At 46.5% G+C, this 23,815-nt stretch overlaps 1 protein-coding gene across 6 annotated transcripts in view; it reads left to right on the top strand.

The window, feature by feature from the left end:
* LOC102517251 (zinc finger protein 471) overlaps positions 1-23,815 on the top strand; it is a 32,617-nt gene continuing 8,802 nt past the window's right edge. The window contains exons 1-6 of one of the 6 annotated variants that reach the window (XM_032487540.1): positions 1-144; positions 1,735-1,821; positions 3,184-3,308; positions 3,787-3,875; positions 7,118-8,373; positions 22,847-22,938. In XM_032487540.1, coding sequence (XP_032343431.1) covers positions 8,343-8,373; positions 22,847-22,938 — 123 coding nt within the window. In that variant the 5' untranslated portion in view covers positions 1-144; positions 1,735-1,821; positions 3,184-3,308; positions 3,787-3,875; positions 7,118-8,342. Of the gene's footprint in view, positions 145-206; positions 362-1,595; positions 1,822-3,180; positions 3,309-3,786; positions 3,876-7,117; positions 8,374-18,619; positions 18,720-22,846; positions 22,939-23,815 lie in introns of those variants that run through there. The other 5 variants (XM_032487538.1, XM_032487542.1, XM_032487541.1 and 2 more) reach the window with 5 other exon arrangements.

The raw sequence follows: 23,815 nt of genomic DNA, 5'->3' as shown, positions 1-23,815 counted from the left end.
TGGCCAGCTAGGAGCCTGGACTCTGGTAGCCGGGGGCAGGTGCAGGACTCGGAGTGTCTGGGTTTGACAGCGAGCCCGGATGCCCTAAACCGAAAGGCTGTGGCCTCTTCTCCTGGTGTCTTGGGTCTGGGATGGAGCAGGGAGGTGCGTGGGGAATAGAACGCGCATGCGCTGGCGCCCGTGGAGGCGGGGCTTCAGCGCACTAGGTCTCTAGGGATCCTAGAAGGCACCCGAGAGTAACGGATACGCATGCACACAATGGCCCCTAGGGGCGTGGCTTTGTGTCCATGGGAGCCGGAGGTGGGAAGGCTGCGCAGGCGCATGGAGCACATCGCCGCCGCTTTCTGGAGGCACAGAAGCAGTTCGGTTTACGGGGAAAGGTTTCCTGGGTGGTGTATGGGGAGGGGCGCTCCGAGAGTCCCGGGTTGGGGTAGGGATGGGCCGTCAGCGCCGGTGCGCCTGGTGGCTTGTTCCCCTGCATGTTGTTTCTTTGTGTGGTTGTGGGATTTGCTTCAGGCCTCTCTGGGTGTTTTGTTGATGACTCTTATGCGCTCTGCTCATCATTTGATTTTTCAGAACTTGGGTTTGCTCACGGTGTTACTAAACCAGGTTGGTTTGCCTGATGCGAGGTGCTGGCCAAGGCTGAAATCCAGTGGGACCCTACGATGCAAAAGCCCCCTGTGTTTTTTACTTCTTGTTTGTAGGGAAAAAGGCTTTAGTCCTCTAGGCCTTCCCCAAGGAGCAGGCACAAGTAATTACTAACTAGAGAAGTGACGGAATGCAGAAACAAAAAGCAGTCAAGCAAGAAAAGTAATGAGAAAATTCTAAGGAAAAGATGTGATTAAGTTGGACCCAGTGAAAGATGAATAGGAATGAATATAAATTCTACTCTAAATTTGGAAAATATTCTACTTGAAAGTGAATGTTTTTTGGTGATGGTTGCATAGCTATATGAATATAATAGAAATAAGTGAACCATAAACTTATAATGGGAAAATTTTATGGGGTGCAAGTTGTACCACAATAAAATTGCTTTTTAAAAAAGGAAGAAATAAAAATTAAAAAAGAAATGAAAGCTTAACCAATAGTTCAGTGACCAAATCGAGTTTTAATTCCTCCTTAAAGGATATACATAATAATCTGGCGCATATTTTTTCTTTTGGAAGGGGCACCGAGATATAAGGGTGCATAACTTTGAGTTCTTCTGCAGAAATCGACACCCTCCCCACCTGGTGGAGGATGGTGATTACGTTCTGACCGCTAGCGCATAGGCCCCAGATTGGTTGGAACCAGAAGATCGATGATGTTGACTCCCAAAATACCACCCAGTTACCTCACCACCAACCAACCAGAAGGAAGTCCACAAGCTGATCAAGCACCCTGTAACTCTTATCCCTAATGTCGCCTTTATTTTATTTATTAATTTTTTAATTGAAGTACAGTCAGTTTACAACGTTGTGTCAATTTCTGGTGTACAGCATCATGTTTCAGACATCCGTATAAATACATGTTTTTGTTTTCATATTCTTTCTCATTATAGGTTACTACAAGATACTGAATATAGTTCCATGTGCTATTCAGCAGAAACTTGTTGTATATCTATTTTATATACAGTAGTTAGTATCTGCAAATCTTGAACTCCCAATTTATCCTTCCCCACCCTTTCCACCCCTGGGGAAATTTGAGCAGATTTGAGGTTTTTTGGTTTTTTCATAGTTCCTTTCTTCTCCTCAGCTCTGCATTCACAGGACTCTTGTTCTTTAAGAGAGGGACCCTATAAAGGGGACCATGACCACTGGACTTCTGAAAAGCACATCACAAGTGAGTTGTGGTTTCTTTTTTTCTTTTCCTGCAGTGAGACCCCAAAGAATAAAGGTTAACCCTAACCCTAAAGAATTAAGTCATCTAATAACACAGAGATCCTCATGAAGACTGCAAAATATCAAGTGCCCCGAGCTTTAATCCCATGTCCAAGGACAAATTTTAAAAAGAAGTGAGTTTTTTTTTTCCTTTTTCCTTACTGTTTGGAGAACAGCTTCCTTTTCACACACACACACATAAATTTAAACATATATTTTCCAATATTCTAGGAAATTACAAAATGCACTTATAGAAAGAGAAAGCCATAATCCCACAACCAGTCTTTTTTTTTAAACAGTTTTCATGTTTCCTTGTACTTACGTTTAAATTTCACCATGAAATACTGAGCGTTAAGTATATGCTGGCCTTATATTCAGATTTTTTTGAAATGCAAAGATAAATGGACAGGTGGCTTTAAAGATGTGATGTATTAGACTTTGTAGAACATATCAAACAATTAGAGAATCTAGAGTCTAGGGGGTGGTAGAATTCTGTCTATGTACATTTACACATTTAGTGGCCCAAGTAAACTCGAAAGAGACAGGAAGGCATATGTGAAGCTTTGGGTTGCAGTTGGGGGAAAAACCCATTCAGGACGGAAATGAGGTCCTAGGCTGCTGACCGTCTCCCCTTGACTTCGGACTTTAGACAAAATAAGGAGTATTTATCAGTGTACAGAAACCACTGAACTGAGGGGAGAGGGTGTAGCTCAGTGGTAGAGCACATGCTTAGCTTGCACGAGCTCCTGGGTTCAATCCCCAGTACCTCCCATAAAAATACAATAAATAAATAAACCTAATTACCTACACCCCCCAAAAAAACCCACTGAATTATACAAAATCCCTATTTCTCAAGAAAAACTGCAGCAACAGGATAGGTTAAAGACTTGGCTCAGACCAACTAGGGTTTTGGGGGCCACAGTCTGAAGTGAGCAGGGCTGGCTGGGGGCTCGGAATCCAGCTGGATGGGGCAGCTCACATCCAGGACCTGTAGACTGGAACAGGCTGGAAACTCAGTCCAGTGGCGGAATGGTTCCTGCTTTCCTCAAAAATCCTTGTTTTCCGAACATGTTCCTGGGATGCTTCCCTCAAACCGGGCCCACAGCCCATGTTAACTATCTTGTTGATAATGTAGGATACTTATTTCTCCTCCAAAGAGCTGGTTTTCACTGTCTGTGCGTGTGTATGTGTACTGGAGTAGGGGGAACAACTGGTTCCTACAGCGTACACCACAAAGCCTGTGTGGTACCTAATTTTTTTCAGCCAAGACTTCACACTTCTCTCCAGGGCCTCGTGAGTAAGAAAGTGTTTGCCGTTTCAGCAGTCAGTGACATTCACAAGATGTGGCCATCGACGTCTTCCATGAAGAGTGGGGATTCCTAAACCCAGCTCAGAGAGAATTGCACACGGCCATGATGTCGGAGACCTACCAGAACCTGGTCTGGCTGGGTAAGTGCATCCAGCCCTCAATTCAGCACCTGTTTTCTGCTGTGTGTTCCTCCTCCGATTGGCAATCTCTGGGGAACTATGATGACCTTTGCTTTATGTTTTTGTTCTGTGTCCCATGATGAGCACAGTTAGAAATGGACAACTTTCAGGGGGAGGGTACAGCTCAGTGGTAGAGCATGTGCTTAGCATGCATGAGGTCCTGGGTTTGATCCCCAGTGCCTCCATTAAAATAATAATAATTATAATTAATAATAATTATAAATGAATGAATGGATAAATGAATAAATAAACCTAATCGCCTCTCTCCCCTGGAAAAAAAAAAAGAAAAGAGAAATGAACAACTTCCTCTTTCCCATCCTTCAGAAAACCTTTACACTTAATCTGGCCATTCTTATAAGGGCTTCTAACCTGATTCCTGTGGTTAGTGGGCTGAATTCTTGGGTAATGATGGCATGGCCATTTCTTTCTCTTTCCACAGGCATTTCCATTTCCGAGCCCTACACAGCCTTCCTGTCGGAGCAAGGGACACAGCGCAGAGTGGTGCAGAGGCAAGACCTCCACCGGCAGGTGAGTCAGGAACCAAGCAGAGGGAAGGCTGTATGTTCAAAAAGCCAGCTGCTCCCTGAGGTGACAGCAGTTTTAAGGTGTTTGGATGTCTCCCCTCAGAGGGCCTTTGGTTTGAGCTTCCCAGTGGGTCCATCATCCTCATTGGTCACCCTACTCTCATCCCTTTTTTAAATGATTACCGCCAGCCTCCAGATGTGTGTCCTGCCCCCTCGTTTGCGATCAGCTCCCCACCTCTGCTCCCTCGATTGTTTCACCAGCTCATCTTCCTCCCTTCCCTTCTTAAGGCTGTTTCCTTGAAAACATTCCTCAACACCTCTGTTGTTTTCATCTATCCAAAAAGTTCCCATTCTGTCGTCCGATTAATTAAGTGTATCTACCCCACAGCTGTTCCATTAACAAACACATTCCATCTTTAATTCTGGCCAAGAATGAGGGTTTTCTAAAAGAACTGAACCCATCAAGGTATTTACTGTTTAACAAGAGGAATTAAGAGATGTTCTTAGTGGGGAGGGTGTAGCTCGGTGGTACAGCATGTGCTTAGCATGCACAATCAATCGTTGGTACCTCCATTCAAATTTTTTAAAAATTAAAGAAAAAAAAAGAGAGAGAGAGACCTTCTTAGACACCCTTGGCAAAGTAGGAGCCAAGCTTGGAGAACTTCAAACAGAGTGACCACTGCCCAGGCCAGGGGTCAGCACATCAGCGGTGGACGGTGCAGGGGTTTGGCCACTGGTGTGTGTGGCTTGCCTGTGCTGCTGGACCTGCTCAAGCCCAGTCCTGGGCACTCCTCTCATGGCTCATGGAAGATTGCTACCGGGCCCACCCCACCTGAGAGCTGGTGGTTTGGACAGTACCCAGCTCACATGGGCAGTTTGGGCCACGTGAGCACTTGCTGTCTGAGTTTGCTTGAGCTGCTGTGACAAACGTACCATAGACCGGGTGGCTCAAACAATGAATGTTTATTTCTCACAGTTCCGAAGGCCAGGAATTGCAAGATCAAGGCACCAGTAGATTCAGTATCTGGAGAGAACGCCCACTTCCCGGTTCACAGACAACTGTCTCCTCGCTGTGTCCTCATGTGGAAGGGGTTCCCTTTTATGACAGCACTAATCCCATTCATGAGAGATCTACCATCATGGCCTAATCACCCCCGAAGCCCCCGCCTCCAAATACCGTGCCCCTGGGGGTTAGGATTTCAACATGTGAATGTGGGGGACACAGACGTTCAGTCCATGACAATGCCCCTCGGATGGAGGGTCGCTCCTGGTACTGGGGATCATGCCAAGAGCTGTCGTTTAAACGGTGTGAAGGTCTCTGCTGCAGGCAGCGTTAATCTGGGGGTCTGCGCTGCGACTCTCCCATTGCTGTCCCACGTGGCATCTTTTCCCACCACGGATACCTCTAGTCTTGTGGCATCTGCCCAGTGCTGGTCCAGGCATCAAGGCTGCTTCTAATACAGCCAGAACCTTGTTCTGGGTCTCACTCAAAACCAGTACTTTCCACCTAACCCAGTAAGCGGACCCGAGCAGTATTCCACATCCTCTCAAGCACGGTGCTGCTTTCTCGGTAATGGAGGTACATGATGCAAAAATTTATCCTTTACCTTGGCAGGGCTGGCCCAGCATCCCCTGGACCTCGGGACCCCTGAAAGCCTCCCTACCTGCCAGGTCCCTGAATCTCCCTCCACCTGGAGCGCATGTGTCCTACCAGGTCACCTCTGAGTGTGGGTCTCATGAACAGAGTATCATCAATACAGTGGGCCAGTGTGATGCTCGACTGAGCCATCAGGGTCTTCAGCTTATGCTGTGATACAGAGCAGGAGAGTTAACTTCAGTGCAGGGCCCAGACCCTTGTGTCACTCAGCTCGGGCTGCCCCAGCTCAGTTCCACAGATTCAGTGGCATAAATGCAGAAATGTATTTCCTCACAATTCTGCAGACTCTGCAGTCTGAGATCAAGGAGTCGGCAGGGTTGGCTCCTTCAGAGGCCTCTCTGTGGCTTGTAGACAGCCAGCTTTTCCCTGTGTCCTCACACGCACAATCTTCCGTCTGCACGCATCTGTCTGTGTTCTCCTGTCTTCTTATAAGGTCACCATCATACTGGATTAGGACCCACCCTAATGACCTGAGTTTTCCTCTTTAAAGGCCCTCTCTCCAAGTATCTGCCCATCCACTCTGTGAATTTTTGTATCACTCATTATCCAGATTAATTGGATATGTACTTGTGTCATTTTATTTCAGTATTTTTTTAAATGTTTATTTAATCCATAAACTTTGGGTGGGGGAGGTCAATTAGGTTTTTATTTGTTTTAGTGGAAGTACTGGGAATTGAGCCCAGGACCTTGTGCATGCTAAGCACACGCTCTACCACTGAGCTACACCTCCCTCCTGAATGTTTCATTATTGAAAAAATGGATTGAGTGGATGGTGGCTAGTGAGTGTATGATAATGTTAAAATACTAAATAATATTAAAAATCTTCTAAACCTATAAAACCAGGGTAGGTTTGTTTGATCAAGTATCCAGTGACATGCTGTAAAAAGAAAAAGCAATAACCTCCTTGTGTCTCGTGTGTGTTTTCATTCTTACTTCCCTCAGGACTCACAGTCACAGTGCAATGGGAGTATGGCTCACACCTTTATCCATGCTCACACACACCCCACAGACACACACCCAGGGAGCGTTTTCTTATTTTCTTTCTCTCTCTCTCTCTCTCTCTTTTTTTTTTTTTTTTTTTTTTTTTGTGTGAAGGGAGGTATTTAGGTTTATTTATTTTTATTTTATTTATTTTTTTTAACGGAGTTACTGGGAATTGGACCCAGGACATCATGCATGCTAAGCACGCACTCTACCACTGAGTGAACCCTTCCTGGGTTATTTTCTTGTTCTTAAAAAATAGTTACCTTTCTTCACTTGTTAAAACTTTATCTCGGTCAGCTTCACCTCTTCAGGTCCGTATAGCTAAAACTCATCATTTCTAATAGTTCCACAAATAAACCGGACTGTTGGACATAGTGTCATCAGTTTAAATAGATACTTTCGGGAGAGGGTATAGCTCAGTGGAAGAGCGCCTGCTTAGCATGCACGGCCCCAGTACCTCCATTCAAACAAACAAACAAAAGATACGTTAATTCAACGGATATTTACTAATCAACTATACTTCAATTTTTAAAATATAAAAAATTTTAAAAATAAAGTTATTTCAAATTTAAAATAATAATAAAGGGGTATTTATCTGTTCCCAGCGTTTCTGTCAGCGGAGCATGACAGGAGGCGTCCGCACACGTCCCCGGAAGGACTGGCGCCTTGGTCTGAGGGCGGAGTCGGCCGGAGAGAATGCCTGCCTCTGTTCGCGTCGGCGCGCTCACATGCGCGTTTTCACAGCGGGACTGTGTTTCAGGAAGAGCGTCCAAGAGGAAACACACCGATGTGAAATAGTGACGAAGGACGCAGGCGGCACCCGGAGAGACTCGGAAAAAGCCTCCCCCTCTGGCCCCAACCCCGACGGGCCTTCCCGTCCACCGGAGAGACGCTGGCGGCGCCACGAGTGTGGGAAGGCCTGCGGCCGCCGGGCCACTCTGCTCAGCATCCGGTCGGCAGGGGGGAGACCGTGAGTGCGGAAGGCCCTCGGCCAGAGCGCCCACCTCTCGGAGCACCAGCCCCCCTCACCCGGGAGGAGGCCCTCGGGCGCAGCGGGTGCGGGAAGGCCTTCCGCTGCCCGCGGGCCTCACGCGTCACGGGAGCCCTCGCGGGGGCGGGGGCAAGCCCTGCACGGGCCAGGCCCGCAGCTAAGCCTCCCCCGGAGCGCGCAGCGCGTCAGGCACCAGGGGTTCATTCCGGGGAAAGGCCTGCGGAGGCAGCAGCGGCAGCACGTCCTTCACCGGCTGTCTTCGCCGCTTGAGCATCAGAGGACTCACCCCGGAGAGAAGCCCTGCCGGCGCCAGGGCTGCGGGAAGGCCTTTCGCCCGGCGGTGCAGCCCCCTCAACGCCGGAGAGTCCACCCCGGCGAGAAGGCCCGGGCGAGTAAGGAACGTGGGAGAGCCTCCACCTGCGGGTCCCCTTCGTGTGTCCAAGAGGCGTCACACGGGAGAACGGCCCTACGAGGGCCAGGTGTGCGGGAAAACCTTCAGCGGCCACTCTTCCCAGGTCACGCACGATCGGACTCGGCGGAGTGACGCCCTTCGGCTGCCCCACGAGCTGGAAGGCCTTTAACACGTCCTCCTCCTCGTCTACAAGGGTGTTCATCCCGGGGAAAGCCCTTCGGGGCCCCAGTGTGGGGAGTCCTTCAGGTGCAGGTGCCACCTTACTCGACATCAGCGTGTCCGTTCTAGAGATTAACCAGAGCCGGCTGGACTGGAGGACGGTACTGTTCCAGTCACCGAACGAAGATCTGGGCAGCAGGCAGCCAGCAGTTGGCACTGACTGTTTCAGGAGGCAGTTTATTTACAAGGGCTCAAGAATCATCAACAGATGGGGTGGCAACGAACCCACTTTGGAAAAGGCAAGTTCAGTTTAAGAGCTCATCTAGCGGCAGAGGATATAGCTCAAGAGGTAGAGTGCGTGCTTAACATGCACCAGGTCTCGGGTTCAATCCCCAGTGCCTCCATTAAAAGTAGTAATAATAATAATAATTAAATAAATAAAACTCCTTCCTTCCCCACCTCCCCCCAAAAAGCAGGAGGTGAAACCACTGTCCTGTGACTGTTCACCCATGACCAGCAACACTTTCCAAACCGACCCCTGGTTTGTGTCACCTCCCGTTTATCGTCCTAAAGCCAAGTTTACAATGCTGGTGTGCTGACAGCCAGAGATGAGGCAAAGAGATCACCTCTTGGCTTTTGTCCTGGCAGGAGAGACACTGTGTCTTCAAACCCAATGGAGAACTCCCCTCCCATGGGAGAGCCTTGGGTGTCGTACAATGTGAAAGAAAGACGGGCAGCTATGACTTAATGCTCTGCATCCTACAAATGGCGGTACCCATGTTGTTCCATGTCTAGCTTAGAATTGCCCGACCAGCGTCCCTTCCTGAAATCTCCCTCCCTTCAGCTGCTGTGTTCTCAAGATCTTATCACTGTGTCTGTCACCTTTGAACAAGGATAGAAGGGCCAGCACAAAGGAACAGCACCAGAATGGATAGAAGGGTATCAGATAGATGTTAGCAGATGTTCCTTAACTGAGCTCACAGGAGTTTTTTTTTCTTTTTCCTTGATTTTCTATTACACGTTCATGCAAAAGCATTTATAAAAAGCATGATGGGGAGGGTATAGCTCAGCGGTGGAGTGCCTGCCTCGCATGCATGAGGTCCTGGGTTCAATCTCCAGTACCTCCGTCAAAAATAAACCAACCTAATTACCTCACCACCCCCCCCAAAAATAAGAAAATAATTTACCATTTGGGAAAATGTGTGTATTTCTGCCAACGTGGGGTACCCTGATATTCACAAGGCTGGCACAACAGAAGAAAGAAGCATTTTTATGTTGGGATTTGCTAAGCTTTGACGTGACAGAAGCAGGGGCGGTGAAACAGCGCCCCTTCCGGGCAGCTTTCGGAATCACGTTGTCTTGATGATCGAGGTAGCCTACCGCAAACGCTCGGAGAGAGAGCAAGGACCCGTTCTGCCGGTTTGTTGGTTGATTAAATTTCTCGTGATTCTGTGTGTGGAGCGTTCGCATTGTATCCGGGGAACGTCGACTCTGATCTGTGTGATTCGTCTGGTATTGAACCTCCGGGACCCTGCACAGGGCTCGGACGGCTGAGAAGGTAATCCCAGAGCCTCCGTGTTCGCTGTCAGCTGCTGCCGCTGTTCCCTTCCACGTGGTCCCCAATCCTCCCCGTCGCCTGAACTCTTCATGCGGTCTGGACAGAGTAGCTGGACCTCCTACACGATAGACCAGCGCTCCCAAGAGTGCAAAACACAAATGGCCAGGCCTTCTTAAATTTCTCTAAACAGGGTTTTGTTAACAAATCTTGCATAACCTGTATCAGATTAGCCCCTAAATATTTAATATTTTTATTCTATTTGTCTTGCTAAAATTTCAATTTATGAGTGCTCATTGCTAGTATATACAAACACACTAGATCTTTGTATATCCATCTTACGTTCTGCAACCATACTAAACTCAATTATTCTAAGGTCTTGTTTTGTTTTGTTACATTTCATGGGTTGTAAATGAAAAGTCTTGCCAGCCATATTAGTAAACAGAGAATGCTGTGGCCATCAAGTCATCAGCCACTACTGCCACCATCATCCCCAACCCCTCCACCCTCTGAATCCCTATTGACAGTGAGCACAGGGAACTCAGGATACAGACCCTCAGGCAGCCCAGCCTCTGCAGCCACCCCCATCAGTGCCCTATGAGGGAACTCAGGAAGGGAAAGAAAAGGACACTGGCTCTAGACAGCTAGGTGCACATCAAAAGAATGATTTCTGTGAGCCCAGACCTTTGTGCCTTCCCATCCATAGGAAAGTGCTAAGTTCCTTGAGATATCTGGTTTTCTTTCATTAACAGTCATCTTTTGATGTTCTGACTACCTGGTCTTTGTTGCACAAAATCGTATATCTTGGCTTCTGCCTTGCCCCTTTGGAGCAGTCCCTCAGAGCCATCTGAGAGGCTGTCGTCGCGGGTTTAAGTCCTCAGAAATGTCCCCTGAATAAAACATAACCCAGCTTTTAGGTTGTGCATTTCGTTTCAGTCGACTGGCTGTTGTACCTAAGGCGATCGTGTCTTCTTCAAATAAAGACAGTGTGCTTTGCCTTTCGCGCCTGGGCGCCTTACTTTTCCTGGCCTTAGTGCTGGCCGGAGCCAGTATTAAGTAGTTACAGCATTAAGCAGAAGAAGTGAGATCGGTATCTTCACTTTTCTCCTGATTTTAGGGGAAAAGCATCCAATCTTTTACCACTAGGCATCAGATTAGGTGGTTTTGAAAAAAAAAATTGTTTTAGTCACGTTGAGGACGTTCCCTTCTTTCCTAGTTTGCTCAGAGTCTTTTAGAAGTCAGGCATGCTGCATTTCGTCAAAAGCTTTTCTGCATCTAGTAAGACAATAGTATGGTATTTCTGGGTTTTTCGTTGTTGTTGCTGAGTTTTTAACGCGGTGAATTATATTGCTTGATTTTCAGATGTTAAAACCACTTTGCCTTCCTTGGGTAAAACCCACGTGGTCACACTGTATGTGGATGTAATTAATGCCACTGAATTGTACAATGAAAATGGGTAAAATGGAGATTTAATGTTAGGTATATTTTACCGCAATTAGAAGGAGGAGGGGGAGGAGCGGAGAGGAGAGAAGAGAAGGGGACGGAGGAGAAAGAGGGGAGAGGAGAGGAGAAGGAGGGGAGAGGGGACGAGGAGGAGGGGGGAGGGAGGAGGAGGGAGAGAAAGGAGGGGGAGGGGAGGGGGGAGAAGGAATCAAACCTTCCGCAGCCAAGGGCCTCAGCAAGCAGAACAGGATCCCCTTCCTTGAGGGGACAAGCTGCAGAGCCAGCTGCGGGCGGGAGGCAGCGAGCGCACCTCCACGCTGTGGCAGAGCCCAGCTGAGCAATGATCGGCCCCTCGCGCCAGGTGACCCAGCTCTGGACGTTCCTTCGGGAGCAGGGCCACCTTTTATCCTCCGGCCTCCAAGTGTTGGCCCTGAGATGGGTTTTCGGGTTGGGAACTCGGCGCTGCGCGGCGGGGCTGAACGTGGAGAAGCGACGCCACCCTTCCCGGGGCGGAGGGGCTGCGGCTCCCGCACCTGCCGCTTCTCCCTCGCGCATCCTGCCCCAATGTGCCTGGCCCAGCAGCCTTCGGGAATGTCTCCCACCCGTTCCTTCCCGCTCTTTACAACCCCAGGGGCGCCACACCGTGTGACTGTTGCTGTGCGGGGGTGACGGGGGGGCCTTCACCTGGGAAGACCGGTGCCCCTCTGCCAGCCTGCGAGCCGGCTCCGCCGCTTCCCCTTCAGTGGCTTCTTCTCCGCTGTCCCTACGCTGGGTGCAGGCGTCGCTCGCTTTGTTGTCCTTCTCACATGTCGCGTTTATTTATTTTTCTACATGCGAAAGCTCTCCGGCAACTCTGAGCTGAGCAAGTCTGGTCGGTGCCGTTTCTCCAACAGCATTTGCTCACTTGTCACACCTGGGTCGTTCTTGCCGTATTTCAAAGGTCTTCAGTGTTATTACTATACTTGCTATATTGATCGGTGATCAGCAGTCTAGCTGTGGTTCTTTTCCCAATTTCTTTATTTACTTTTTTATTGAAGTATAGTCACTTTCACAATGTGTCAATTTCTTGCATATAGCATAATAGTTCAGTCATGCATATACAAACACACATACTCTTTCATATTCTCATTATAGATTACTACAAGATGTTGAATATAGTCCTCTGTGCTATACAGTATAAACTTGTTTACCTATTTCATATTTAGTAGTTAGTATCTGCAAATCTCGAACTTCCGATTTATCCCTTCCGACCCCCTTTCCCTTGTAACCATGAGTTTGTTTTCTTTTTCTTTCTTCCTTTTCTTCTAGCTGTTAACAAGGATTTATTCCAGTTTTAGGATTTAATATATAACTTGTAGAAATGTAATTTTCAGAAACCGAAGTTTCTATTAAAAAGAAGATTTTAGTACACTGATGTAATCTTCCTAGAATATTATTCCTAGGAAGTAAGGAAAAGTCCTGCAGTGTTGTATGTAGTTCTACTTGGTAATAATTGACTGGACCCATTTGGGAATGGTCTCCTTTAGGAGACATGAGCTTGTTTTCTATGTCTGTGGGCTGTTGCTGTTTTGTAAATAAGTTAATTTGTGTCTTTTTTTTTTTTTTTAGATGCCACAAATAAGTGATATCATATGGTTTTTTTTTTCTTTCTCTTTCTGGCTTATTTCGCTTAGAATGGCAATCTCCAGGTCCATCAATGTTGCTGCAAATGGCATTATTTTATTCTTTTTATGGCTGAGTAGTATTCCATTGGATAAATATACCACATCTTCTTTATCCAGTCATCTGTCAATGGACATTTAGGTTGTTTCCATGTCTTGGCTACTGTAAATAGTGCTGCTATGAACATTAGGGTGCACGTGTCTTTATAAATTAAGTTTCCCTCTGATGAACACATAGTTTTTATATGCACTGGGAAACCAAATAATTCATGTGACTCACTTTGTTGTGATGTTCGCTGTATTGCAGAGATCTGAGCTGATCTTGTAATATCTCTGAGGTCTCTCTGTATGTAGAAGTTAGTGGATTTGTCCCCCAAATGTGTAATGGTTAATTTTTTATGTCAACTTGACTGAGCCACAAGGTGCCCAGATGTTTGGTCAAATATCATTCTGGTTTCTGTGAGGATGTTTTGGGGATGGGATTAAAATTTAAATCAGTGGATTTTGAGGAAAGCAGGTTGATCTTCCTAATGTGATGGGCCTCACTTAATCGGTTGAAGGCCTGAATAGAACAAAAAAGACCAAACTCCCCTGAACAACAGAGGATTCTCTGGCAGTGGCCTTTGGGCATATATCTGCAACACCAGCTCTTCCTGGTCCTGCAGCAGATGGCCTTCGGACTGGAACTGAAACAGCTCCCCTGTGTCCCAAGTCTGCCAGCCCACCCTGCAGATTTTGGACTTGCCAGCCTCCATAATCACAGGAACCAATTCCTTACAGTAAATCTCTGTGTCTGTCTACATCCTATTGGTTCTGTTTCTCTGGAAAACTCTGACTAATATAAAGGGCCTGGCTATCTGTGTTTCTAGCTTGACTATGAACTTCTTATGGGCTGAGACACTATTTCACTGACCTCAGAACACTTAGGATCCAACATGGGCCCAGAGAATATTTGTCGACTAGAGTAAAATTGACTATTTTAAAACCACTGCTATTTCATCTTCCTGGAGTGTTAAGTGGGACCTCTCTGCTTTGGACAGAATCTTAGCAGGGATTTTATAGGAATTATTATTTTATATGAAATATGTTATCTGGTTCTTGGGGGGTGGGGGGAAGGCCATACCTAAGATCCCAGTATTATTTTATTTTTTAAATAATATTTTAATTTTTTACTTATTTATTTATTTAACAGAGGACCTGGAGACTGAACCTGGAACCTCACGTATGCTAAGCACTGGTTCTACCGCTGAGATATACCCCCACATCCCCAGTATTATTTTGATAGTTATATGCTCAGTTTTGTGTCAATATGCATATCTTATCTTTTAAAATGTGAAACAATTAGTAATGACCTATTTCTCCCTGTCTTAGTCAACTGCTGTGATTTTTTTTAAATTAGTAATAAAATCAGAAAGATGAATATCACATGATATCACTTACATGCGGAATCTAAAAAATAATACAAATGAACTTATCCAAAAAACAGAAATAGACTCACAGATACAAAAAAACAAACGATTACCAAAAGGGAAAGACGGGAGCAGGATAAACTAGGAGTTTGGGATTAGTAGATACACACCACTGTATATAAAATAAACAAGGTCCTACGGTATAGCACAGGGAACTATATTCAATATCTTGTAATAACCTATAATGGAAAAGAACATGAAAAATAATATATATGTATAACTGAATCACTATGCTGTACACCAGAAACTCTAACACAACATTTTAATGAACTATATCTTAATTTTAAAATTACTAATAAAATCAATTGCCCTTTCTTCTCTCTCCTGTCTCGGTAGAAAGTAGGCCATTGTTCCACCAGATTCTTAGCGTTTTGTAAGGCCTGGTCCTCAGAGTGTTGTCTAAGGCGAGGCTGACAGCTTTTCGTCTGGCCTGTTCTGCTTACTCTCGGTTTTTGAGAACTGTCATCGGTCCGGAGAGCTGCCACCATCAGCAGATACCATCAGCCTTCATCTTAGCTGAAACATCAAGGAAGGAATCGGGCCCAGACGTGTCAGGGGAACCTGTGTGACTCACAAGCCCCCTTGAGCTAGTGGGTCTTCAGGAAGCAGAGAAAGGGACAGAATTTCCCAGAAGGGGTAGCAGCTCTCATCCCTTCACGTAAAACTGAGTTGACGCTAGGGACAGTAGGCTGTACTGCTGAACATGCTATGTTCACCTGCAGCGAAGCCTGTTGGGTCCCTTGCTTGCTAATCATTCGGTCTCAGTCGCTTTGCTCTGGGATGTGGATTTCAGGGGGAGACTCACCAGGGCTCTGAAAGAGAAAATTCATCTTCCATGAAGTAGAGGCATTGTAATTGGTGCCTCTGTCCAGCAGGTGGCGGTGTTGTACCGCAAATGAGAGATTTCCCAACTTTTTTTTTTTTAATTTAATTTTTTGGTGGGGAGGAGGGAAGTATAGATTCACTTATTTACTCACTTATTTATTTAATGAAGGGACTGGGGATTATCCCAGGACCTCACGCATGCTAAGCATACGCTCTGCCACTGAGCTATACCCCCACATCCCCAGTATTATTTTTAATAGTTATATGCTTCGTTTTGTGTTGATGTGAGTTACTTATCATTTAAAATGTGAAACAGTTAGTAATGACCTATTTCTCCCTGTCTTAGTCAACTGCTGTGATTTTTTAAAATTACTAATAAAGTCAGAAAGATAAATATCGTATGATATCCCTTATATGTGGAATCTAAAAAATGATGCAAATGAACTTATTTAAAAAAACAGAAATAGACTCACAGACATAGAAAACAAAGGGGGTTCTCAAAGGGGAAAGTGTAGGATAAATGAGGAGTTTGGAATTTGCAGATGCACATTACTTTCTATAAAATAGATAAACAACAAGGTCCTACGGTATAGCACAGGGAACTATATTCAATATCTTGTAATAACCCATAATGGAAAAGAACATGAAAAATAATATATATGTATAACTGAATCACTATGCTGTACACCAGAAACTCTAACACAACATTTTAATGATCTATACTTAAATTTTTAAAATTACTAATAAAATCAATTGCCCTTTCTTCTCTCTCCTGTCTCAGTAGAAAATAGGCCATTGTTCCACCAGATTCTTAGCGTTTTGTAAGGCCTGGTCCTCAGAGTGTTGTCTAAGGCGAGGCTGACAGCTTTTCATCTGGCCTGTTCTGCTTTCTCTCGGTTTTTGAGAACTGTCATCAGTCTGGAGAGCTGCAAACGTTAACAGATATTATCAGCCTTCGTCTTAACTGAAACATCAAGGAATCGGGCCCAGACGTGTCAGGGGAACCTGTGTGACTCACAAGCCCCCTTGAGCTAGTGGGTCTTCAGGAAGCAGAGAAAGGGACAGAATTTCCCAGAAGGGGTAGCAGCTCTCATCCCTTCACGTAAAACTGAGTTGACTCCGGCCAGCGAAGCCTGTTGGGTCCCTTGCTTGCTAATCATTCGGTCTAAGTCGCTTTGCTCTGGGATGTGGATTTCAGGGGGAGACTCACCAGGGCTCTGAAAGAGAAAATTCATCTTCCACGAAGTAGAGCCGCTGTACTTGGTACCTCTGTCCAGCAGGTGGCGGTGTTGTACCGCGAATGAGAGATTTCTCGGCGAGGTTTTTTTTGGGGGGGGGGAGATGAGGAGGAGGGAGGTAGTAAGGTTTGTTTGTTTGTTTGTTTAATAGAGGGACTGGGGATTGACCCTAAGACCTCATGCATGCTAAACTCCGGCTCTACCGCTGAGCTATACCCTCCCCTCTGATTTTTTTTTTTAAACCTAAAGCGTTCATTCCCCGCCCCTCCTTTTCATTTTGTGATGTCATATTGTTTTCATTAGCTCACCTGGGAGGGGTCAGGTATTGCTTCTACTTGGGGCAATCTCGGAATGAGACAAGCTTTTCTAATCTTTTGTGGGCATTCACTGGACAGAGAACATACCCATTTTAAAAATTCATCCTTGCCGCATCTGTTAATTGAGTAATCACTGTGGCCAGGAACTGTTCTAAGCAGAAATAAAACAAACAGAACTCCCATGAAGTACATATTTTTAGCAAGGGAGTTAGACAATACACAGATAAACAAGTAAATATATAACCTAATATGAGACAGTAAAAGGGAAATCACAAATCACGTTAGTGCGACTTCACGCTAGGTGGTGCCATTTTCTCATTGATACATTGAATCAAGCTGACTTTGGCTTTAAGTCTCCTTTGCAAACACTGCTTAAACCCTATCAGTTGAATTCAAACACTTTTTTTTTTAACCCACAGAAACATAGACCCAGGAGTTTAGTGCATGCATGTTAGGGGTTACAGCACCTGCAGGGAGAATAGCTATTCTCTAGCTGGGTGCTTGAAAAAGTGTGGGCAGTGAAGGTGAGAGCGGGGAGTCTGAATAGTGGGGACAGTGATGAGGCTTTTTGTCTCCCCCCCCCCGCCCCCAAGCACCCAGCTCTGCCTATGACTGTGCGGCCACATGGGGGGTCCCCCTGGCATCTGAATCCAGAAGAGCTGTGAAAGTTTCAGCCCCTTGCCTGCCCGAGATCCTCCAGCCCACTCGACTCTTTTCTTACAGGGGCTGAGGTTGGGGGCTGCAGGGAGAAGTTCCCTTATGAGATTCACACCAGGCAGCCAGGCTTTGCAAGTACTTTTTGGCTTCAAGCAGCCACCAGCTCAGGCTTGACAAACGACGACTTTGGCCCACCTAAAGCTCTGTATTTTTATTGCTGATGTCATTCCCCTCAGTTTGGGGGAACCCTTGACTTGGCACCCACAGCCACAATGCCTTCATGGGGTTTACTCCCCCATTGTCACGGTAACACCCTCCCCCCCCCACCTCGTACCCTTAGGAGGGTGACCACAACCAAAGCAGCATTTGAGTGTCAATGGATGGGTAGGATGGGGGGTCCTAACGTCCCACATTTGGGTGAGACCATTTGCTACAGTGTCTCAAGAAGTCTTTGCTTGTCTCCTAACCTTGCTGTGAGGGCCCTGGTCATTTCTCTCCCAGAAAGCCTATGGATATGAGCATGTGCTACACGGACTGAATGTTTGTGTCCTCCCCAAATTCCGCATGTTGAAGCCCCACCTCTTCTCTCTTTTCCTCTCCCCTATTTTCTATTTCTGCATAGCTTTTCCCACCCCTCGATATTCTACTTATTTCACTCCTTCTTTTGTGGTCTGTCTCCCTTCACTTGAAAGTAAGATCTAAGGGGGCGGGGAATTTTGTGGTTTTCTTCTCTGCTATATCCCCCCGAATGGCTTTTTCTTATTTGATTCAGCTTCCAAGGCAGGTACTAATTCTACCGTTATCTCGGTCTCCCATGCCGCGGACCCTTCCCACTCTGGTCGGGGGCAGAATGGGGTTCAATTCCAGTAGTCTGGTTCCAAAGGCGTCGTCTCACTCACTGCTTCTGAACAGTGATAACGGCATTCCCATTTTGCAGGTGAGACATTCACTCATTTGCTGTAATCACAGAGGTGACAGACCCGGCCGGGGTTTCCTCGCTGATCATACTGTCACAAAACTTAGCACAGTAGTTAAATGACGCTCCCACGGCAGGCTCAGAGGGCCCCACTCCGAGAGACACCGCGGTCACACGGACCCAGACAGCGTCACATCACAGAGGCGCCCACCAAGCTGGTCTCCAAGGCGCAGAGGACCCCGTAACTAGGGACGCTGCCGGTCTCCAGGCGAGGGGCGGGGGAGGGAGCATTCTACGCGCCTGCGCACACTGCCTCCCAGCCCCGCCCCGCCCCGCCCCGCCCCGCCCCGCTCCTGAAACCCAGGCCACGCCCCTCGAGCGTGCAGCCTAAGAACACGCCCCTCTCGCTCGGCGGACAACTCCTCCCTCCTCGGAGGTTCCGCGCCTGCGCACTCGGCGTCCCGGCGTCGACTCTCGAAGGCGTTGGGGCGAGAGCGGCTGGCTTGCGGGGGAGGCCGGTGGGTTGTTCTGGGTCGTCGGGTGTGGAAGCCTCCGGGCGGGCAGGTGAGGCAGGCGGGCCGGGCGGCTCTGACCCGGGTGGGGGGCTGCGGGGCGGCTGGAGCGCGATGTGTGTGGGAGACACTGGTGCGTGAGTGCGCGAGGCCCCGTGAGAGACCCGCATGTGTGTGGGGGTGGGGTGTGTGTGGGTGTGTGGGTGTGTGGGGTGTGGGAGGGTGATGTGGGGTGTCGGGGTGTGTGGTGGGTGTGTGTGGTGTGGGTGTGTGTGACTGAACGCGCAGAGAGCACGTGACCAGTGATGTTGGTGTGGGTGTGAGAAGCAGGTGCCTGTGATACAGGGAAGATGCGGGGCAAGACGATGGCCGTGTCCCAGGTCGCAGGAGAGTCCCTGGTGCGCGCCCTCCAAGTGTGGGTCCTTAGCTTCCAAGGGGAGCCACTGCTGAGTAAAAGTAGATTTATTCAGAGAAGTACGTAGTCCTTAGAGTGCAGCGAGCTGTCTCAGAAGACAGGAGAGAGGCCATCAGGTGTCTGGGTGGGCGTTCAGTTTAAAGTAACAGTAGTTACACACGCCTTAGACCTAGTGTGGTCCATCTCACTCGGAAGGGAGAGCGGCCATGAGGTGTCGGGGTTGCTAGTTTTTATGGGCTTGGTAACTTTATTTTTTAATTTTTACTTTTTTCTTACTTTTTTGAAGGGGAAGTAGTTATGTTTATTTATTTATTTTATTTTTTAAATTAAGTTAAAAAATTTTAATGGTACTTCTGGAGATTGAACCCAGGACCTCCTGCATGCTAAGCGTGCGCTATACCCTCCCCCACCCTAGGCTGGGGTAACTTTATATGCTAACAAGTGGCAGGATTATTCCAACTGTTTTGGGGAAGGGATTCCCAAGAATTGGACCACCACCCCCTTTTTGGCCTTTTATGGTCAGCATCAGACCTGCTGTGGTGCCTGTGGGAGTATCATTTGGCATGCTAATATATTATAACTAGCATATAATGAAGCTCAAGGTCTCCTGGAAGTCAAATCGCCCGCCATCTTGTGCCTAAAGGTCTACTGGGAGTTGAATCTTCCTCCGTCTTGGTAATAATTGCTGTGTTGTTTATTAAATTTTTAAAAGTTTATTTTTTACTTTTTATTTTTAAATATTTTTATTTTTATTCTTTATTGAAGTACAGTCAGTTATAATGTGTCAATTTCTGGTGTACAGCATAATGTCCCAGTCATGCATATACATTACATATATATTCATTATCATATTCTTTTTCATTAAAGATTATTATAAGATATTGACTATAGTTCCCTGTGTTATACCGAAGAAATTTTTTTATCTATTTATAGTTTCTGTGCAGTAAACTGTTGATTGAAATAATTGCACAGCCTAAAAGTTGAGAATTATGTTTTATTTGGTGGACATTTCTGAGGACTCAAACTCCTTTGATCCCAGGATGACAGCCCCCCAGATCACTCTGAGGGACTGCTCCAAAGAGGTGGGGGAGGAGCCAGGATATATAGGAGCTTTACAACAAAGACCAGGTAGTTGGAACATTAAAAGATTACTTGGTAACTGAAGAAAACCAGACATCTCAAGTAAAGAATTTAGCCCTTTTCTGTGTATGGGAGGGGGCAAACATTTGGGCTCATAGAATACATTCCTTTGACGAGCACCTAGCCACCTAGGGCCAGTATCCTGTCCTTTCTTATTCTGAGTCTTCTCAGAGGGCACCATTGTGAGTGGCTGCAGAGGCTGGGCTGCAGGCTTGTCTTCACGGGAGGGGGTGGCAGCAAAGGCTGACGGCTTGATGGCTTCATTTTGCAGGAAAATACTGCAAGCCGTATCAGTAAACAAAGAATGCTGAAGCCATTCTGAGGGGACTCAGAATAAGAAAGGACAGGATACTGGCCCTAGGTAGCTAGATGCTTATCAAAGGAATGTATTCCATGAGCCCAAATGTTTGCTCCCTCCCATACATAGAAAAGCACTAAATTCTTTACCTTGAGATGCCTGGTTTTCTTCAGTTAACAAGTAATCTTTTAATGTTCCAACTACCTGGTCTTTGTTGTAAAGCTCCTATATATCCTGGCTCCTCCCCTACCTCTTTGGAGCAGTCCCTCAGAATGATCTGGGGGGCTGTCATCCTGGGCTCGAGTCCTCCTGCTGAATGAAACATAATTCTGAACTTTTAGGCTGTGCATTTATTTCAGTCAACAACACTACACATATTTCAAATGTACAATTTGATGAATTTTGATAGATGTATACACCCATGAAACCACCACAATCAAGATACCTATCATTTTGCTCACTCCCCAAGAGGTGCAAATTTCCAACTCCCAGTTTATCCCTTCCCACCCTTTACCCACTGGTAACCATGTTTGTTTTCTATGTCTATGAATCTCCTTCTGTTTTGTAAATAAGTTCATTGAGTCCTTTTTTTTTTAGATTCCACATATAACTGATATCATACGGCATTTTTCTTTCTCTTTATGCCTTACTTCCCTTAGAATGTGCTATGTCATTTTTTTTAATGGTTGTGCCCTGCCCCTCTCCTTCCCGTCTCACCTCGTGTGAGCGGTCAAGTGTATGAGGGCCAAGGAGAGACCGCGAGGGGGCCGTGTGTGTGAAAGAGACCTGACTGAGTACGAGAGACCAAGAGCATGTTGGGGTGAGTGTGCAGTAAGAGACCACTGAGTGTGTGTCCAGCATGTGAGGTGGTATGACTTTGTGAGTCCGAGTGTGAGAGAGACAAGTGTGTATTTGTGAGAGAGAGAGAGAGACCAATTGCAGTGTCTGCGTATCCGTGTGTGTGTGTGAGAAACCCACATGTCTTTGAAACAGACCATTGAGAATGTGTGTGTGAGCCTGGAGTGTGAGAGACCATCATGTTTGTATGTGGGTGTGAGAGAGAGAAAAGCTAGCGATGTTGTGTGTGAGACCAAAGTGGGTACGAGAGACCGTGAACCGTGGACTGTCACCCTGAGGGCTGCAAATACAGCCTCTGTGAGCTCGTGCCGTGCGTATGAGTGAGTGGTGAGTGTATGTGAGAGAGTAAGATCGGGGCTGTGTGTGATGTTTGGGTACACCATGTGTGTTTGTACCCGTGGCCTCTCTGAGACCATGTGCGTGACTGCATACGATGCGCCTTCCTTTGGGTGCCTGTGAGCCTGTCTCGGTGTGACCAGGAGGTATGTGGGGTCTGGTGTCCGTGTCTGTGTGTCACCCGTGTGGCTGTAACGGGCCCTCTGACTGCGGTGTGCGTGGGGAAGCTACTCGGAAGGCTGGTGGCTTTGGCTGCTTTTGTCTGTTGCTTTATGGGGTTGTGTGTTGTCAGGATAGTAATCCCGGTGTAGAAGTCCCTGCTCCTGGAGTAGAGTCCAAGAGTTTCAGTGGGAAGCAATTGGTGGAGCGACTGGTGCTCCTGACTGGAGCAGAGGCACCCTTAGTTCTGGGTGACAAAAACTGAGGGGGATTGGGGCTGAGGACAGAGATGAGAGTAAAGGTGGCAGAATTGGGTGCTTAAGGATCCACTGTCCCAGGGTGAGTGGAAAGCAAACCCCTGAGGACTTGGGAGGACAAGGACCACAACCCTGGCCTCCAGTGGCATTTAGGAGCCAGATTTTCAAACTGTAGACGGTATCAAAGCATGAAGCAGAGATGCAGGGAGGGAAGGAGTCCACCTTTACTTATAAACTAGAAGAAACAATATCTATTTCAAAGGATTATTTTTTATTTTTGGTGGGGGAGGTAGTTAGGTTTATTTATTTGTTTATTCTTAGAGGAGGCACTGGGGATTGAACCCAGGACCTTGTGCGTGCTAAGCATGTGCTCTGCCACTTGAGCTGCACCCTCCTCCTTCATGGGATTATTTTTTAAATAAAGTGAGAAAATATAGTCTCTGCAGAGTACCTAGCACATCTTATTTTTATTCATATTAAGACCAAAGAATGGGAAAGCAATTTTTAGAAAAAAAGATTAAATTTAGGACCTCGAACATAAGAGAAAGAGAGTTATAAGTTATACCCCTCAACCACCATAGTTAGCCCATAATCTCCCAGTTAGAGGGGCAGTGGAAACAGACGGCTGGGAGGAAGGAGGGGAAGACAGCATTTTTAGGGTGGTGCTTCCAGGAGTGCAGAGAAGGCTTCATCTGCTCACTCTCTTCTTCCTCCAGCCTTGCCCTCCCAGGACACCGCTGTTCTCCAAGAAAGAAGCCAGGAAGAGACAGTGGAAATGACAGTTGAATTAGTGAAAGCCATACCCCAGGTTTGTCGTTTCATTCCTTCTCCATGAAAGGCACTCAGTAAAGCTGCTTTCCTTCTGAAAATTCCCTGATTAACAGTCTCGTCTGAGGCCCTGGTTCCCACTTCTCCTGGAGAGCACTCTCCTTAACTCACACTGCCTAATGGCTAGATAAAACTGAGTGTGATGAGGCACAGAGCCCCCTCTGACTCCCTCTTCTTCCCACTTCATTTTAAATTCAGTATTGACACTTGTGAAAAGATCTGGTTTCCGTTGCATGGAATAAAGTTGCCTCAGTGTCAGTGAGTTGGGTTCCAAATTGAATGTGCATTTGATAGCCCCCTCCATCAGGAATCATCGCTCTAGCTGAATTTTGTCCAAATCTCTAATTTATACCCTTAAATTCTTTAAGCATTTTTCTTTTTCTGGGGAGGGAGGTAATTAGATTTATTTATCTTTTATTATTATTTTTTATTTCATGGAAATACTGGGGATCGAACTCATGACTGCGTGCATGTACTCTACCACTGAGCTGTACCCTCACCCCCTTTATTTTTTATGTATGAATTCTCAGCCTCATTTGTTCACCTAAAAAATCTTATCCTACTTAATTTTTGCAAATTGAAAAAAATTTTAATTGTTGATATATGTACATAGTACAAAATTCAAGATATAAAACCTCTCTCTTGCCTCCCAGTTCTTAAGAGACAGTAACTATTCTCAGCTTCTGTTATTTCATTCAGGGCTATTCTGTTTCCACGCATACATAGATACTTGCCTCCATATAGAGGTAGTGTTTTTTATGTTCTGTTTAGGAAATCTTTGCCTGCCCCTAGGGCATATAGATAGTCTCCTATTTTTCTTCTAAAAGATTACTTTTACCCTTCACAGTTAAGTTCCT

The sequence above is a fragment of the Camelus ferus genome, chromosome 9 (genome assembly GCF_009834535.1).
Source record: "Camelus ferus isolate YT-003-E chromosome 9, BCGSAC_Cfer_1.0, whole genome shotgun sequence".
NCBI lineage: Eukaryota > Metazoa > Chordata > Mammalia > Artiodactyla > Camelidae > Camelus > Camelus ferus.
This window is presented reverse-complemented; position numbering and strand designations above follow the sequence as displayed.